This window comes from Scyliorhinus torazame, chromosome 3 (assembly GCF_047496885.1).
Source record: "Scyliorhinus torazame isolate Kashiwa2021f chromosome 3, sScyTor2.1, whole genome shotgun sequence".
In the NCBI taxonomy this organism is placed as follows: domain Eukaryota; kingdom Metazoa; phylum Chordata; class Chondrichthyes; order Carcharhiniformes; family Scyliorhinidae; genus Scyliorhinus; species Scyliorhinus torazame.
Window position 1 is genome coordinate 23922275 of NC_092709.1, and position 19738 is coordinate 23942012.

At 46.8% G+C, this 19738-nt stretch overlaps 1 protein-coding gene across 2 annotated transcripts in view; it reads left to right on the forward strand.

The window, feature by feature from the left end:
• The window catches only part of nrg1 (neuregulin 1), a 226915-nt gene that overhangs the window by 16317 nt on the left and 190860 nt on the right, over nucleotides 1–19738 (forward strand). For both annotated transcript variants that reach the window (XM_072495412.1, XM_072495411.1), the window contains exon 2: nucleotides 16026–16206. In XM_072495412.1, coding sequence (XP_072351513.1) covers nucleotides 16026–16206 — 181 coding nt within the window. The remainder of the gene's footprint in view (nucleotides 1–16025; nucleotides 16207–19738) is intronic.

Below are 19738 nucleotides of genomic sequence, written 5' to 3' on the forward strand. Positions count from 1 at the left end.
AATAGCGCACTGGCCAGAGACAAAATTCAAGGCATCAAGTATAATTATAAAGGGCGATGAGGCGAGACGGGGTGTAGAATGCAGTCAAGTTGAACATGTACAGTCAGGGGTCTATATGCTCCACGTTAGGTTGCACTGTGTCCACAAATTAAAATGTGTATGGTACATAAAACATGGGTTTTCTCACTCCGGACACTTTTGCGAGCCAGGAATTGAAGCTAAAACGTGGCTATTTCTTGAAACACAAATCAATTCCATCTCAGGAAATGTATCATTTGCTCTGCTCTGCTCATCTGTAACATGTCAGAAATCGTCCAGTTGCCCACTTTCCCAATTTTTAAAAATTAATTTTACAGGATATGGTTGTCGTGTCGCTGGCTAGGCCAGCATTTCATTGCCCATCCCTAGATGCCCTTGAGAAGGTGGTGGTGGGCTGCCTTCTTCAACCGTTGCAATCCCATTAGAAATTTCCAAGTCCCGATTTGTATTGGAAACTGTCCACGTTAATTTGTCAGGTTCCATTATACCCTCCCGCCAGCGGTGGTGTTGTGGTGTCTCAGCTTTTCATTGCCCAGCTAATTGGCTTGGATTGTAGAAACACTGCCAGGTTCAAATCTACTCTATCTCCCTGCTTTCCAAATTACTTTTCTCTATGAAACGATAAACCCAGAATGTATTAACATCTATTAAATGGGCCACCCACATTCTATGCAATATTGGTTATACCTGTAGGTGGTGCCGTAAGGGGGTTTTCAATGTAAGATATTATGGCATTAATAACACTCCCCCCAACCATATATCTCAGTATCTGTATTTTAATTAAGCATGCTTACCATTTGCGACTTGTAAGCGACACAGAAAGGTAAATCCAATAGTAGGTCTCTTTTTTAAAACAATTGTGAGGTTTACAAAAAAATAAAGGCGAGTACATAATTATAAAAATTACGGCCTGTTAATGTTTCAAATAGTTTTGGAATATCAAATGTTTTAAATTGGAATTCGATTAATCTTTTAAAATAAAGGGCCCCATCATTTAATTGTATTAAAGTTCTATAGTGTAGGACTTGTGTCTTTCTTAAAAAATGGTCCAGGGTTTCTTCAAATTGATTGCAATATTTTGGAGTGGTTCCGTTCTTTCTTCTCCCTCCTTTCTTGGTGATGTGGTGGTTCATCATCCAGTTCCCCCCCACACCCCGTCCCACCGCCCTCCACCTCGTCCCACCTCCCTCCCTCCAGAGTGAACTTTCTATTCATCCCTCTCTGACGTATCGCACGATGTAGCATTCCTGTCTCGAATTGATGCAAATCTCAAATTGACTGGGGTGCAGTAGATCCAGCTTGTTGTCGAAAATAAGTTACTCACGGCTTCACATTTGCAGTGGAATATTGTGCACGATCCAGTTCAGATCCCATTGCAGTCTGAGAACTTGAATTAAATTGGAAAATACCTGAAAATAATAAAAGAAAGTTGATTTCAGCATAAGTAACTGTGAAGCTTTCTGAGTGGTGTAAAATGCAACGCTTCACTTGTACCGTGTAGGGGGGGGAAAGCTACCGTCTTTACCTGGGTTTGGCCTACGTGGGGCATTGACCCCCCCACACCATTGTGGCTGACTCTTAATTACTCACTGAAGGTGGTCTAGCAAGCCATTTTGTTGTATCAAAGCTCAATAAAGGACTGCAGCAGCCAAGATATCACCTTCTCGGGGCAACTGGGGATGGCAATATGTGCTGATCTCGCCAATGAGGCCCACTCGCAAAGAATGAATAATAAACATGCCATGGTAAAACACGTCCAACACTGGTAAACCATCAGAACCAGGGATATGCTTCAGCTGCAAATGCTCCTCTGTCATAATCCTGTGAGAACCGCACCTTCAGTGGGGCAGACAACAAAAAAGGTCAATGTCAATTAATCCCTGAAGAAAGTGGGGCCCACAGGCTACACATGTAAATTATGTAACATTGATTAAGGCTCAGAGTCCCACTATCAGTGGCAGAAATATTTTCAGTGACACTCTGAGGTAACCTTTATCCGACCTCTCTACAAGCAGACTGCATGCTCTCCTGATTTATTTTTCTATTCACTCACCTCTCTGTAAAGGCCAGCGTTTATTGCCACGCCCCGATTCCCCTTGAGAGGGTGATGGTAAACTACCTGAGTGGCCTACTCAGATGCCTGACAGTGTAGTTAAGAGTTAATCCCTTTGCTGTGAGTCCAGAGTCACATATAGGCCAGGTCAGATAAGGTGGTAGAATTTGATTCCCCAAAGGAGATTTGTGAACCAGGTACGTTTTCACAGCTCAGTATATTTTCATGGTCACCATTACTAAGCATCTTAATTCCAGATTTCTGAAATCTGAGCAACTAAATTCACCATATGCTCTGATGGGAGTTCTGTCCCACATTCAGTTTGTCGAACTCTGAGGTGTAATGTTTTGCTCCTCCCCTCCTAGATTTCCAAACAAAGGAAGGAGGCGCTATTTGAGCAGCTGAATCTACTGCCCTTCGCAATCCTTCACTCAGAGATGGGGGACAGAAAGGGTGGGAGTTGGGAAGGGTCACCCCAGTTGCAGCACCGGGGATTCACCTCGGAGGCGTCGGCATTCTGAGGTGATCTGTGAAAGCACTCCGAGGGCTGTGCGAGCTGGCAGAGTTTTGAAGCAACTGGAGGTGACCTTCTTTGGTGAAGGTTACATTGCATCGACTCATGTGGAACCGAGGAGGAATCAGCAGGTATACAGGGGTAGCCAGCCATAAAGCACAGTGATGCTGCCAAAATGCTGCAGCAGACAACCAGAGAGGGAATCTCATTTTGCAATATGGCTAGCCACAGTCCATGCTTCAAATGAGTATATTAATATATATTTCTACATAGAAATTAATAGTCTTTAATAGAATCATAGAAACAGTAACAATTAGATTTGACACAATTGATATTTGCCTGTGCAGACATAGCTCCCTGTATTTGTTTCTGCGTTAGAGGATATTGGCTGCCTATGCTTTGACTGCTTTGAAATACTGTCACAGGAGCCAATACACATACATCCCACATTGCTTTCCTTTGCATTGAACATTATCCACTGTGGTAATTTCCCCTCCTGCTCTATACATCCAGTTGAATCAATAAGTACATGTTCAAAGCCCACTATTTAATGAAATTGCATAACCCTATATTGTGTCTGTGTAGGCCGGCGAATATTTACAAGAGAGGGTTGTTTTCCGCAGGATCTGTACTTGTGTTTTCCAGTGGGGACGATTGATGCGATTCAGGCACTGAGGGTCAAAAGCAAAGACCAGCTCCACAAGTCCCCGTTAGGGTTTCACCTGGGGACAAGGGAAAGTAATAACTTCAAAATGGATCACGGGCTGGAGAACATTTTTGTCCAATTTCCTTGCTTCGCCTCACGGGAGGGAAAAAATTTAATTGCACCTGATTCCCATTCTGTATTTTATACAGCATAAATATTTGAACCTTGCCACCCTCCAGTAACCGTGTTCGAAAACATTGCCGACAGTGATGTTTTTCATATGCAATAAAAGTAGAAAATGCTGGAAAAACTCAGGAGGCCTGTCCACATCTTGGATTGGATTGGATTGGATTGAATTGGATTTGTTTATTGTCACGTGTACCGAGGTACAGTGAAAAGTATTTTTCTGCGAGCAGCTCAACAGATCATGAAGTACACGAGAAGAAAAGGGAATAAAATAAAATACATAATAGGGCAACACAACATATACAATGTAACTACATAAGTATCTTCGAAGGGAGATACTCATTAGAATTGAGAAGAATGAGGGGGGATCTTATAGAAACATATAAAATTATGAAGGGAATAGATCAGATGGAAGCAGGGAGGTTGTTTCCACTGGCGGGTGAAAGTAGAACGAGGGGGCATAGCCTCAAAATAAGGGGAGCAGATTTTGGACTGAGTTGAGGAGGAACTTCTTCACCGTACCAGCCTCCCCAAACAGGCGCCGGAATGTGGCGACTAGGGGCTTTTCACAGTAACGTCATTGGAAGCCTACTTGTGACAATAAGCAATTTTCATTTCATTTCATTTCACCCAAAGGGTTGTGAATCTGTGGAATTCCCTGCCCAGTGAAGCAGTTGAGGCTACCTTGTTGAATGTTTTTAAGGCAAAGATAGGTAGATTTTTGAACAGTAAAGGAATTAAGGGCTATGATGAGCGGGCGGGTAAGTGGAACTGAGTCCACACAAATTTCGGCCATGATCTTATTGACTGGCGAAGCAGGTTCGAGAGGCCAGGTGATCTACTCCTGCTCCGAGTTCTTACCCAAGGAAGGAGCTGCGCTCCGAAAGCTAGTGATTTGAAACATAACTGTTGGACTTTAACCTGGTGTTGTAAGACTTCTTACTGTGCTCACCCCAGTCCAACGGCAGCATCTCCACATCATAGCTAGTTCTTAATGTTCTTATGTTTCAAGTCCAATCTGACTATTCTGCTGAACTATTTCTTTGCCCTATTACTTAAGCTCTTTCGAATTGGGGTTGGTTATTACTGTACTCTCTTTGTTGCTAAGGAATAGCTAATTTCAGCACTTCCCTTCCATAAGGTGGTCTGGGCAGAGGGTTCACCACAGTAGCTCGATCTATCCATACAGAAGATGTAGCAATCTTTACTCTGTGTGGCAGCATTCTTTAATCCTCTTGGAATATTACGTAAATTCTCTGATGTTGCACAGTGTGGTCTGAAGCTAATTAAGAAGTCAGATCTGACTAATTGCAATAATTAGTTAATAGATGCCGTCACTGGGCGAGTGATCTCAATGCTAACATTTGCTTGGCATACCCATGTGAACTTTAACCTTTCCATCCGCTTGTTGGCAAAACGGTGTCAAAAAGCAAAGCATGCGAGCATTTTGTTTTTGATTGCTGCCTTACTTTCTTTGATTCGAGAATGATGGCAGATCTTTATGAAGTAAACATATACACCGGCGTACGTTTACCTGCATTGCAGGAGTCTCTATTTTATCAAATAATTCAGAAGCATAACCACGATAATCATGACACGTGAATACAACAATGTCTGTTCTCGCCTGTGGCTAGCCAGTAATTTTCTATGGTGTGCCACTGATCTAGTGGCTATTTGCTATCTTGCGTTAGAGAGGTGTGAACAGAAAATGCTGGAAAAACTCAGCAGGGCTGGCAACCCCTCTGGAGAGAGAAACAGTGAACGTTTCAAGTCCGTATGACCCTTTTTTAGAGCTCCTTGGAGACGTAGTCATACGGACTCGGACGTTAACCTTGTTTCTCTACACAAATGCTGCCATGCCTGCAGAGGGTTCCGAGCATTTTCTGATTTTAGATCAGATTTCCAGCATCTGCAGGATTTTGCTTTTATTGAAGAAATGAAGTTGGAAAAGTTAGGGCTGTTCACCTTAAGAAGTGCCTAATAGAGGTTTACAGTGCGATGCGATGTTTCGATAGAGAGCAGGGAGAGAAAAAACAATTCCCTTTGATGAGTGAGTCCATAATCAGAGGACATAGATTTAAGATCCTTGGTAAAAGATTTCGACAGAAGGTGCGGAGTAATGTTTGGGCAGAGCTGTCCGTGTTTGGAACTCTTTACCTGAAAAGTGGGTGGAAGCTGATTGCACCTTTTTAAAGGAGTTGGCAGGTTACAATGGTCAGGTGGTTGTTTTTGACTGGTGTCGACGCGATGGGCCGAAGGGCCTTTCCTGTGCTGTAGACCTCTATGACCCTTGTGGATGTGGAACTTGCAGGGTTACAGACAAAAAGCAGGTTGTGGGTTTAAGCACAGCCGCACTTTCAAAGGACCAGCGGAGAGGCGTGACGGACAAAATTGTCACCCTCTATGTTGCAACTGTTGCTGATTCTGTCATCAGTAAGAATTGGACCAGTGTGGGCCGAATTACAGACTTACATTCTGCTCAGCTGCCACCATGGCCGCTTCTCATTCATAAAAAGCGGTTGTGAATAATTCTAAACCGTGCAGCTCCGATTCTGCGGCCATACCCATTCACCAGACAGTAAATACCAGGTTTTGTATTGTGTCATGGTCTTATCTTCCAGACAAGCTGATAAACTCATCTAACTGAGGCAGACAGCTCTGAATGCGAGGCATCGCAGCGCGCTGGAAGTCAGTGTTCTGTCTGGTAACCTGTCCATTAATGAAGGATGTGATGCCTGACCAGAATGTTTAGTGCTTGATCTCCTTCTGTTACACTCATACATTAAATCCGTGACACAATTAGGCTTTATACATGACTTTGCTAAATGTCAATTGATCTTAAAGCTTACCAATATCAGACTTCCTTCATTTCTGCAGCTTGTGATCAAGACAGAAGCTACAGCATTATTTGGCTCTATTGTTTTCTGTTTTTTCTTCAGTGAGAAAATGTGTTTCTCTTATCGGTACTGTGCTCCCTCAAGTCGTGTAGAGGAGAACTCCCTTTGCTCTGTTCCAGAACTGTCACTCACTCCGAAAACCTCAAGAGGTCCCTCCTCCAACTCAAGCGAGATTGCTCTACGAGTGGTAACAGATTAGCATGCAGCATGAGCGCAGCCCTAACACAAGCTAACCTCACCCGCCAGGCTCTCATCCCGTCAACCTGGGCTGAACTCAAACCCATTCCCCAGAGGTCAGAAGGCAGTGCGCTAACCCCACTGTCCGAGCCATCTTGGTGTGTTTTGTTCTCTGGCCCAGCACCATCTGGTTTCAGTCAATATTTGTCATCGTCATTAGAAATCGGCTCATCACTTATTTAAGGTTTAAAGACATTCTGCCGATGTCACTGGCAGTAGTTATTGATCGTTGCTGAGGTACATCAGTCATTGGCAAACATTCCTTCTGATGCTCTTGTATATCCGTTTTCCAAATTTTCTCCCCGAGATCCCCCCTCTCTGTTCCTCCCAAGATCCCAGTTGCAGGGAGCCCTGCACAAACCACAGCTCTTCACTGGTAAGTGTCAACAAGCTATTCAACTGCTGAAAGCATTACCGACCAAGAGCATGCTTGAAGGGCCAAATGGCCTCCTCCTGCTTTGATTTTCTATGTAAGATTGTCATCAGTTGATGTGCATTTCCACCTGACGATCAGCTGCATGATGGTTGACAATTTCAACTCTTTTCAAATAGAGTAAAAGTCTTCACAAGGAACTAATGCTTCCAGCTGTTTACCTCACAAGCCATTGCTGAGTTTGCTTGTCCTCAATAACCCCTGGAGAGACCCCCCCCCCCCGTGGTTTCCACTCTCAACCGTTATCTAATATACCCCCGCTGGACAGTGCAGGTGTACATTGCAGCCTGAGGGACTCGCCAAAAGAGACATCCCGGAAATAATTTGAGTTTCATTAAAGACACATTGACAGAGGTCAAGGACGGTCACCCTTGGCCAATTGGCACATGTGCCGGGCAGCCATGTCTGTACAGTATAGTCATAGTCAAGCAGTTGGCACTCAGTGCAATGAAAATGGTGTGAGATAGGAATAATGGGTGTTGACAGTTTGCTGATGGATCCAGAGCCCAGCCTTAGTCTGCATCCAAATGTTGAGGAAGAAAAAAATATATAAGTGGGGAGCAGCAAAGCTAATCACGGTCATAATAGATAGTGACCTTCAGCGCACTGTTTTTCTCAACGTTATGGTAGTGGCCAAAATAACATCAGTTGACAAATGTAATCGGCTGTTGCCACGCTCCTTGAGGAACCTCTGGGCTGGTTATATTCCCAGAACAGGTTTCTCTCTTTTGATCATCACGTCGGATCCACTGCAACAATCTGTTGCCAAGAAGCTATAAGAGTAGCTTTTCTTTTTAAATCATATATTTTCAGTGAAGGAAAGTTTTTTTTTTCAAGTAGCAGATGAGATTGTTGTTAATTTACCGACCACGTCAAATGGGAATCACTTGATGAATAATGGAGACAAAATTTCCTTAATGAAGATCCTGTTCGACTTCTTGCATGCCCTTCATTGTCACAGGACAAATGTACCTCGAGAAACAGTGTCAAATGAGGCTTAAAGCCACACGGGAACAAATTGGGACACATGCAGCCCATGATGAGCAGGTTAGTATCTTGAACAAGTCAAAGGTCAACAGCGAAATAGCATGCAATCTTATTGGCGTAACAAACTGGTAGTGCCCAAGTCTTTCCTTCATTATGGCCAAGGAATTAAATGTGTGAGACAGAGCTAAGCAATCCTGCAATCAGCATCTACACATTCTCCCTGAAGCAATGTGCTTTAGATATTTGTTGCTATTATATGATCGCATCAAGTTGAATAATGGGGCAACCTTTCCATAATGATGACCCTGTTGGCATGACCCCTCTCCCATCATTCACCTTCGAATTCACACGCTGCACCAACAATTTGCATTTTAACAGCGCCTTTCAACATAGAAAAATGTCCACAAGGTGCTTCGTAGGAGCACAATTAGCCAGAATTAGCACCAAGCCAAAGAAAGTATGAGGAGGGACAGCTAAAAGTCTGCTCAAAAGGGTAGGTTTTAAGGAGCGAAAGGGAGACAGCGAGAGACTGAAAGGCTCAAGGAGGCAATTCCAGAGCTTTCAGCCTAGTCAGCTGAAGGCACGGCTGTCAGTGGTGAGGCAAAGAAAATTGGGCCAGTGCGTACTTGATGAGCTGAAGGCCCTCCTTCTGTGCTGTAGGGTTTCTATAATTCTATGAAGGTGGGATCCTAGTTTAAATAGGAAGATGGGACTCGATGGTCCGGGCTCCAATGGTCTGGAATGTCAATGAGAGGCGTCAGGCCACCAGGAGCTGGATCCTGGGCTAGGAGATCACTAACCTGAAGCTGATCAATCCCTTCCAAGTGCCAGGAATATGCCTCAAGTCACAGTGAGAGCCTGCTGTTAAGATTGGATTTTCCAGGTGATTCCTCCGCACCTTCCCCAGCTCTCCATTCATAACGACCTGAGTTGTTTAATTTTCACAGTATAGTATTTCTATTCATAATTAGAAGGTAGATAAATTTGGAGGAGGACTTGTCTATGGTTGAGTTAGGTTTCTCAGGCATTTCTTTCTGCGGAACACTTCAACAAATCAAAGTGCAGCATTGCATAGCAACTATTTTCCAGCACAATGTTGTTATATTGACAGCAGTATGATAAAATCTCTTAAAGAACTGACTGGATAGACTGTCTGTACTTGTACGAGTTTCCTTGCATCCACTTGCCAGATTCTGACACCTGTATTCACACACCACAGGGTACCTTGGTTCCTGTTTGCTGCCTCACGAGTGATGCTCTCAAGGGACTAAAACACAGTCTGACCGTAAATGACAATGGCTCACTGTGCATTAATCTCATTGTTCAGCTCAGTCGCTATTTTGCCCCTCTCGTGCACTCTGACTTTGAAAGCAATGGCTCATATATACAATGAGCCAATTCGGTCAAGTGCAGGGCAGCAGCCCGGGGTGTCACAGACTAGTTCACCGGACTTCCTCAAGTGGAATGAATGGGCGGAAATGTGGTTGGTTGTACACAATTGCAAAAGTTTCCCAAAGTATTTACATTGGCAGGACTAATCACCCGTCCATGTTCTGCTGACAAGCTTATCAGGGCTTCAGAAGGGTATCCGGCCACGTGTTTGCTTGGCTGCAGTTGCTGTTGGTCCTGAGATGATGCCTTGGTCTTCTTCCAAAAGGAAGAGTGAGGAACTTTCAAGCATTCTTGGCCCTCTCCACAATCTGTCTGCTGAAGTACAAGCCGTGCGGAGAGGTTTTTGACAATAAACACAGTTGATAAAGCACTGGCATTGTGACATTGAGAATCATATTGTTGTGTAGTTTCTTGTTATAACCAATATCAAATATCTTGCAAGACCAGTTAACCTTGAGTATCCTTCTGAGTAATCCGTGTGAATGGCCATATCTGTATTGAACAGTTCATCCTCGTCTTGTGATGGATATCTTTTAGTGATTTATTTAGGATTTTTTTGTTGCAGTTATCAAAAGGGAATGTGTCTGTGCCAGGAACCAGAATCCTTGTAAACTATTTGTGCCCAGTAGGGCAGATTGCCCCGAGTCTGTGTTCAGGGACATGGGATCTTCCAGGCAGAGGGAATATCAGTGATCATGCTGTTACTTTGGTGAAAGTAACTTTCCTGTAGGGAGAGGTGGCACAGGAGTTAGACTGCCTGCAGTGAGGTGGAAGGTGAAGTAAACCAATGCTGATAATCACTCCATAGATTCCCACAGTGCAGAAGAAGGCCATTTGGCCCATCAAGTGTGTACCGACCCTCCGAACGAGCCCGGTCCCCAACGCTATCGCCGTAACCCCGTGCATTAACCATGTCCGATCCACCTAAACTGCACATCTTTGGACTGTGGGAGGAAAGCGGAGCACCCGGAGGAAACCCACGCAGACGCAGGGAGAATGTGAAAATTCCACATGGCCAGTCATCCAAGGCTAGAATCAAACCCGTCTCCCTGGCGCTATGAGGCAGCAGTGCTAACCACTGTGTTGCCATCTCAATACGATGGAGGATGTTTTCCTGTCTGTCATCTGCACAATTCTGTTGGAAGTTCCAAATATATTCCCATTATCTTTACAATGAAACAACTTGCATTTATATAGCATTTTTCACATCCTTAGGACACTTCCCAGCCAATTAATTACTTCTGAAGTGTAGTCATTTTTGCAGTGTTTACACACAGGGCAGCCCCATGAAAGCAGTGAGATAAGTGGCCAGTTGATGTGTTTTTGTTGGAGGAAGACTGCAGGCCAGGAAATAATAATAATAATCTTTATTACTGTCACAAGTAGGCTTACATTAACACTGCAAAGAAGTTACTGTGAACAGCCCCTAGTCGCCACACTACGGCGCCTGTTCGGGTACACAGGGAGAATTCAGAATGTCCAATTCACCTAAAAAGCACATATTTCGGGATGTGTGGGAGGAAACCCCATGCAGACACAGAGAGACTCCGCATAGGTCCCTGGCGCTGTGAAGCAATATTCTCCCTCAATCCATTTGAATACTGCTGTGGGATCTTTACACAGGTAGAAGGTGCTTTCATTTAAAGGTATGTCCGATGGTGGAGCCTCAGACAGTGCAGCACTGTACCGTCTCGAAACATTGGCGTGGGTTATGTACTCATCGAGTCCTGAACTGTGAGTGCTTGTAACGGAATCAAGAATAACACTGGAAGTACTGCAACACAGCTTTCGTCTTGCAGTTCTCTTGACTTGATTGACTGTGGGTAGATTTGTAACAGCTATCACTATGAGGCATGGCTGAAGTCACGGTGGACGAGCCTTGAGATGCCAAGAATCATATCCTTCTAATGCCCAACATGGGACCTTCCCCTTGTTGCTTCCACTAAGGTTGGGGTGGAGGTTTGCTTAATTACGCGTGGTGCAATTATTTTAATTATAATTTAATTCTCATTTGAAATCCTGACACCCTTGGATGTTAATGTACCGTTTGCCACTCGACAAGCTACTGCAATTTCATTAATGACCCTTTGCCCAGACAATCATTTTTTGTTAATTTCCCTTGACCATTCTGCGTACTGCTGTGTGCATGCTGATACAACTCGTGCTTTCAACTTGGTTTCCTCTCTCGCATTAACTTTCCACATCTAATTCATCTGGAGATTCATGGCCATACAGATTGCCGTTGCAAAATTATTCATCACTGCCCACCAGTGAGATCAGCCACCAAGAGCCTTGTCTCTCTCAGCTTTTTGAAGGAGGCTTGTTGAAGGCACAGCAGCAGTAGGGGCAGGGGAAGGCCGTACAGCCCCATGGCCTGTTCTTTCATTCAGTAAGATCATGGCTAATCTTCTCCTTCATCGGCACTTTCCCACCTTACCGCCATATTTCTCGATGCCCCTAACATCCAAGGATTTATTGTACTCAGGTTTGAATGCACTCAGTGGGTGGGATTTGCAGGCCTGCCATGATGGGTTCCCACACTAGCGGCGACTGCCAACCAGCTAAAGGTCCATTGACTTTGGGATGTGGTGGGAAGAGCCAGATGGTCCCCCTAGCGGGCAGGACCTGATAATTCTGGCCAATGACGGAGCATCCACAGCTATCTGGGACAGCTAGAATTTAAAATATCCATAACCCACCGAGTGATTTCCCCTTATCCCAAAGATTCTGAGTCCATGGCCCCGATATATTGATTGGGGTAGGTTTATTGAGTGGGGAGAGGGGAGGCGCAGTGGTGTGTGGAGGAGGGTGGATGGGGACAGGGGGCGACATTCTCCGACCCCCTGCCGGGTCGGAGAATCGCCGGGGGCTGGCGTGAATCCCGCCCCCGCCGGTTGCCGAAGTCTCCAGCACCGGAGATTTGGCGGGGGCGGGAATCGCGCCGCACCGGTTGGCGGGCCCCCCTGCTCGATTCTCCGGCCCGGATGGGCCGAAGTCCCGCCGATAAATTGCCTGTCCCGCCGGCGTAAATTGAACCACCTACCTTACCGGCGGGACAAGGCAGCGTGGGTGGGCTTCGGGGTCCTGGGGGGGGGGGGCGCGGGGCAATCTGGCCCCGGGGGGTGCCCCCACGGTGGCCTGGGCCGCGATCGGGGCCCACCGATCCGCGGGCGGGCCTGTGCCTTGGGGGCACTCTTTCCCTTCCGCCTCTGCCACGGTCTCCACCATGGCGGAGGCGGAAGAGACTCCCTCCACTGCGCATGCGTGGGAAACTGTCAGCGGCCGCTGACCCTCCCGTGCATGCGCCGCCCGGAGATGTCATTTCCGCGCCAGCTGGCGGGGCACCAAAGGCCTTTTCCGCCAGCTGGCGGGGCGGAAATTCCTCCAGCGTCGGCCTAGCCCCTCAATGTTGGGGCTCGGCCCCCAAAGATGCAGAGCATTCCGCGCCTTTGGGGCGGCGCGATGCCCGTCTGATTGGCGCCGTTTTGGGCGCCAGTCGGCGGACATCGCGCCGTTTCCGGAGAATTTCGCCCAGGGTTTTGAGGAGGGCAACAGAATTCTTGGTCACCAAGAACAGAGGATGCTGGGACAACCCAGCAGGCCTGGCAGCATCTGTAAGGCGAGAAAACAGAGCTAATGTTTCGAGTCCTTTTGACCTTTCTTCAGAACTGAAGAGAGGGAGAATGTGTTTGATATTAAAGTGTGGCTTGGAGAGATTGCAACATGATTCAGCAACTTTAAAGATAGATGGCCTGATGTGAGAGTGGGGGCGGGGGTGAGGGGAGGGGTGCTGCATTGAGATTGAGGCAATACATGTACGGTATAGTTTTTTTTTAAAGGGGTTTGAGATGGAGGAGAAATTCTTGGCTTTTTGATTTCAACCTTGGAAACTAGTATCCAGCAACAACAACTTGCATTTCTCTCGCGCCTTCAGAGAAAGAGACCATCTTGATGTCATTAACAGAAGAGTTGTCGAACAGAGTTTGACACCAAGCCAAATAAGATGATATTGGGGCTGAGCTGGTCAGAAAAGAGAGTCTTCAGAAAGGGGAAGGAAAGAGGCGGGGAAGTTTGGGAGGGAATTCCGGAGCTTAGGGCCAAGGCAACTGAAGAGACGGCCGCTGATGGTTTACGACTGGGAGAGACCACAATTGGAGTCACATCGCGATCTGGGAGTGTTGTAGGGCTGGGGAGGTTTTGGGAGATGGGGCAGGGCGAAGCCATGGAGGGACTTGAACACAACGCAAATTTTAAAATCGAAACAAAAGTGTGTTAATGTGCCTGAGAGACCAGCAGAGAGAGAGAGAGAGGAATTGCAGTTGAACAGGTTAGGAGTTTGTGCATTGATATCCCACAGTGTAATTTCAGGGTCCTCATGGCTAATTCGTCCTGATTACCAAAATGAGGTTGTTGTGCTTCTGCCATTTTGAACGCCTTCCAAGATATTTGTTTTTATTCTAAAAAGAAAAGCTTTTGCTTGAACGTTTTGAAGATAATTGAATTTAAATGAGCACAACACTTCAGTGCCGCACATTTGAACTGTTTGTTAATGAGGAGTGTGTGGGTTATATTGGTGCAGATGTTGCGGGATCTCGAGGCAGCTGGGCCAGTGACGACTATAATGAGGACGATGCATATAATTGGCTTCCAGGTGTCTTTGTAATTAAAGCAATTAATGAAAGTTGAGCTTTGGCTATTGAAAAGCTCCAAATATTGACTTCATAGGAACGCCAATCAGCGAGATCTCTGTCAGTTTTCTCCCAAATGATAAGTGCTTTTATATCGATCTTAATGCAGCGCTCAAAATAAATTCTCCCTGTCTGAATTTTACTTACAAATGCACATTTGAATTCTAAAAGACCTGCAGTTTTACTCAAATTGCCGAGAACGCTCATCACCGGACCAGTCCATTCGGCCCGACATTTCCATTGCGGCATCAATGCTCCACACCAGCTTCCTTCTATCTGCCTCCACCTAACTTTATCCGCATATCCTTCTATTCCATTCTCCCTCATGTCTTAACCAGGGCCCCTTCAAATGCATCTATTCTATTCGCCTCAACGATGTGTGGCAGCAAGTTCCACATTCTAACCACTCTCTCCATAGATTACCATAGAATTTACAGTGTAGAAGGAGGCCATTCGGCCCATCGAGTCTGCACCGGCTCTTGGAAAGACCACCCTATCCAAGGTCAACACCTCCACCCTATCCCCATAACCCAGTAACCCCATCCAACACTAAGGGCAATTTTGGACACAAAGGGCAATTTATCATGGCCAATCCACCTACTCTGCACATCTTTGGACTGTGGGAGGAAACCGGAGCACCCGGAGAAAACCCACGCACACACGGGGAGGATGTGCAGACTCCGCACATATAGTGACCCAAGCCGGAATCGAACCTGGGACCCTGGAGCTGTGAAGCAATTGTGCTATCCACAATGCTACCGTGCTGCCCTCAATGCTGCCATAAAGATGTTCTTCCTGAATTCCTATTGAATTTATTAGTGACGAGCTTATATTTAATAGCCTCTAGTTTTTGTCTCTGCTACAAGTGGGATCATCTTATCATATAATATCATAATCACTCTATCATATTATTAGTGTATCATAATTAATTATTTACATTTTCATAAATCTCTCTTTCTTGCACAGTTCTATTAACTTAAGTGATTGCTTTTCCAAGAGGGTCCTGTCATTAATGGGGGAGTCCATGAGATGGGCAATGCTTTGCTTGTTCAATCTAGTGCCAGAGATGAAGAAAAGAAATAGGCCTCAATTTGCATCATGGCCCAAAGTTCTTGGATACGATCTTAAGTATACCACGTTTAAAACAACATTAGTTTCCTTCACCCTGCTGATTTTGTCTCTTTGAGATTGTTTTAGTTACTGGCATCACAGAATCCCTACAGTGTAGAAGGAGCTCATTCGGCCCTGCGAGTCTGTGCTGACCCTTCGAAAGAGTATCCCACCTAGGCCCAATTCCCGCTTTAGCCATATATCCCCACCCAACTTTTGGATGCTACGGGGAAATTTAGCATGGCCAATCCACCTAACCTGCACATCATTGGACTGTGGGAGGAAATCGGAGCACCCGGAGGAAACTCATGCTGACACGGGAAGAAATTGCAAACTCCACACAGGCAGTCACCTGAGGTCGGAATCGAACCCAGGACCCTGGCGTTGTGAGGCAGCAGTGCTAACCACTGTGCCACCGTGCCGCCTCCAGTGTGAGTGAGCTTTGTTGGGGAGATAGTGTGAAAGAGAAGAAAGGGACTTGGCTTCCTTTAATACACCTTCGGGGAGATCCAGTTTAAAATGGACAGTCAATTCATGGCTGCCCACTTTGAGCTGAGCTCCGGGCCCAGTTGCAATTGCAGAAGCCGATGTTGAGCTTCAGAATCAAAGGAGATGAAAATTCGGCATTTTTGGTCATGGGGTGGGCATTTGGGTTTTCTCACGACCAGTTGAAAATCCACGGGATATTGCCATCACACATGGTCTTTGTATTACTCCAGTCAGTTTAACGTAATGAACAGGAGGAATGGAATGGCTGACACCTGTCGCTATGAATAGTCACGTTACTTCACTCTCGGGGAAACAGCTGACTAACTGGCCGCCCTTTTCTCTTTTACCTCACAGCTTCAGCTCCAAAGATCAAACCACTGAAGAGTGATGTGGTGGTGAACGAGGGGAAGAAGCTCGTATTGAGATGTGAAGCCATTTCAGGCTATCCGCAGCCCACCTTCAAATGGTATAAGGATGGAAAAGAGCTGATCGGCAATAAAAAATCCAAGGAGATCAGGATTAAGAAAAAGAAAAGGTATGGCCAGTTCTAAATAGGGTATCTTTCTGTAATTACTGTTGGTTTATCAGTTGCTTCATCCAATGTATCTCCTGGTCAAATGGGCAGTGCCTTCACCTTATTTGTCATTTGACCAATCTCTCTTTATTTAACTGGAAATACAACCTGCCGTACTTTCCATCTCTTGGGCACAGTGGCACAGTGTTTATGGTCCTGGTTCAGTACCCTGGAGGTTTCAAATGCCCAGGATATCAAGCTGCATAATTGAATTAAATAATTGTGGCAATTTGGGGGTTAGCACCTAAAAGGCACGCAGGTTTCAAGTAAAATCCAATTACTCACGAATGTCCTTTGCTGCAACCCTGCTTAACACATGAAACCAGTCCTACCCTTGAGAGTTAGGGATGAGCAATAAATATGACTTTAATAATGATGCGGGAGTCCAAACTGAGTAAAAGTAAGAACAAAGTTTTATTTACAAATAAACCTGGCCCCTACCAGGTAATTCTATGGTCAGCGCCTTACTGGCTGGCCTTATATACATTGGGTAATCGAGAAACCCCGCCCCTAGCGGGGGAGCTTGTACTCCGCAAGGAGCAGGGGGAAGACAAGTATTCCCATCCCGCAGGTCCCGGTCGGGATATTACAATGATCCCTGCTGATATTGTCCACATCTCAAGAATAAACGGGATGCGTCCCTTGTGAGGCATTGTCAGGGTGAAAATGTTGTGTGACTGAACTCTACACACAGATGTTGGCGGACAATGGCCCTTTAAAAGTGATGGTCTGTTTGACACTTCCACATATCTCTATGCTCACAGCCACCTGGCGCCACTGGGAGATTATAGCGTTACACAGGTTTAAATGATTGTTTTCTTTCAAACATTTGGGGCTGAATGTGTCTCTTGCAACTTTGGGTGGTAACTCTTAAGAATAACATGCTCTTCGAGATGAGCAGCAACTCTGAAACACAATGTTATCTGCGTCGCCTCCAATTTAGTAGATTTTAGGGGGGAATTTTCACAAATTTTCAAAATATCAATCCCGGTGAGAAAACCGATTCCGATGGCAGCAAAACTCGCTGCATATTCCACCTCTTCAACAAATGTTCTTTTCCACATAATTCAGGCTGTGCTTGTAACTACTTGCCTCTGAATCACTCGCCTCGAGAAAACTCTGTAATCAGGTGGGGTGCTCCTTTTAAACAGTATCCCCAGCACTTGATCCAAGTTCAGTCCGGGGCATGGTTGCTACGTTTCATGAAGGGAGCCCTCCCCAAATGTCTGGATGGAATTGAGCAGAGGTGTGACGTTCTGTACCCATGATCAGCCAGATGTCCAGTAAGCAAGGTCACCACTCCCACCTGGCCGGTTGTGGCCGTGATAGTGAGCACCAGCTCACTCCATCAGAGGATGGGGATACAGTGCCGAATGAACATGAACAACCTTTCTTGTGCAGCCAGGGTAAGTCTGTCTCCTCGTGTCTCCCGCTCCGCCCCTTCACACCTCCATCACGCCTCCATGGTGATTTTTCTCCCAACCACCTCGCGGGTTCTCAGCAATTGCAAAGGTGACCCCCATCCTCCTGCCCTCTGGACACCACAGACCCGCGCAGCTCTGAGCGAGTCATCTCGGAGACCAGCATCGAAGAGGCGCCACAGCTGCCACCAGCACCATGCGCCAGTGCAGATAATCTTGGTGGGATTAACTAGTAGACGGGCTTCTGGGTCACTCACTGGTGAGCATCACACAGCTGAAGATCCGTAGTAGGCGGAGGAAGGAATGTACCGGGGATCTGACACTCGGAGGGATGCCGGATCCAGGACGCTGCTGAGCCCCAGGCCGATGATGGCAGATCGCCCCTGGGTCAGACTGCCAGGGAACTGGAGCTGTAAACGCAGAGTCGCGAGCATCAGGAAGCGATGACAGCATCCCTCCACCGACTCCAAAGCTGAATGGAGGAGGCCCATCGCCTTCTGTCCGAGGAGATGGTGCCATCAAGCCAAGGACTAAAAGCGTGTTGAGAGTCTGTCCACCTCATCAGTAAGTGGAGAAAGACACCGGGATCCCTGATCTCGGAGGAGGCCGTAGCAGTTGAGATGTGTCATTAAGCCTCTCTGGGCAGGTCACATTCAGCTGTCAGGCAAGTGTTAGACATTTTGCAGAGGATAAGAGGAGCATCGCTCTGTCCTCACTGCAAGTCATTATCATTCTCCTGCAGTGTCATAGAATCATAGAATTTACAGTGCAGTAGGAGGCCATTTGGCCCATCGAGTCTGCACCGGCTCTTACAAAGAGCACCCTACTCAAGCCCACATCTCTACCCAATCCCCGTAACCCAGTAATCCCCACTTAACCTTTTTGGACACTAAGGGCAATTTATCATGGCCAATCCACCTAACCAGCACATCTTTGGTCTGTGGGAGGAAACTGGAGCACCCGGACGAAACCCACGCAGACACAGGGAGAACGTGCAACCTCCGCACAGACAAGTGACCCAAGCCGGGAATCAACCTGGGACCCTGGAGCTGTGAAGCAACTGTGCTAACCACGATGCTACCGTGCTGTCCCGCCAATCATTTTAGCACCTTGCTTATGAATGGCGCGACTATCGCGATGGTCTCCTGCAAGCACCACTGTAGTGAGCGGATGCCAGACCCCATGTTCGAAGATGTCTCCACATCCTAGTCCTGCTCGTCACCAAACCAAGAGACTATGAGGGCATCCCTAAACCGATGCCCATTGTGGGCCCTGATCATAGCCTGAGGTCTTTCCTCCTCCTCCTCCATGCCCTCGCCACCATCCTCAACATCCTCCTCATCAAAGGAGTTGTGGCGCTTCTCCATGTCCTCCTGATCCAGCTGTTCGCCCGCTGTAGCACCAGGTTGTCCAGAATGCAGCAAACCACTATGATGGTTCCTCTCTCTGGGGACTGTATTGGAGCCCCCCCCCCCCCCCCCCCCCCCCCCCCCATCTCTCCAGGCACCAGAACCGCAACTTGAGCAGTCCAATCGCCTGCTCGACCAGCGTCCACACTGGCTTCGTCAGCCACCATCTGAGTGGGTACCCTTTTGCCCACGGATCCATCCCTGCAACCACTGCTCTCCCTCAAAAGTGGCTGAGATCAGCGAGCGCCCCAAGAGTATCATGGATACTACCCGGGAAACGGGCACACACCTGCATGATGTATATTGCATGGTCACGGACGATCTGGACATTGAGGGTGTGGTATCTCTTGCGGTTCACAAATGGCGCCCCATTCTGCCATGGGTAGCGCAGAGTCATGTGGCTGCAGTCGATTACACTCTGTGCCTGGCACATGCCTGTTATGTGGGCAATGCCCATAGCCCTAGCGTCCAGGCTCGCCTGGCCCCAGTCCAAGTTCATGGACATGTAGACCCTTGCAAATAGTGCATCTGTGACCTCCCTTTGTGCAGCTGACTGGGAGATGCCACACAGATCACCCATACAGCCCAGAAATGAGCTGCTGGCATAGACGTTTAGAGCGGCAGTGACTTTCAAGGCCCAGTCCATTTGGTGCCAACTATTGC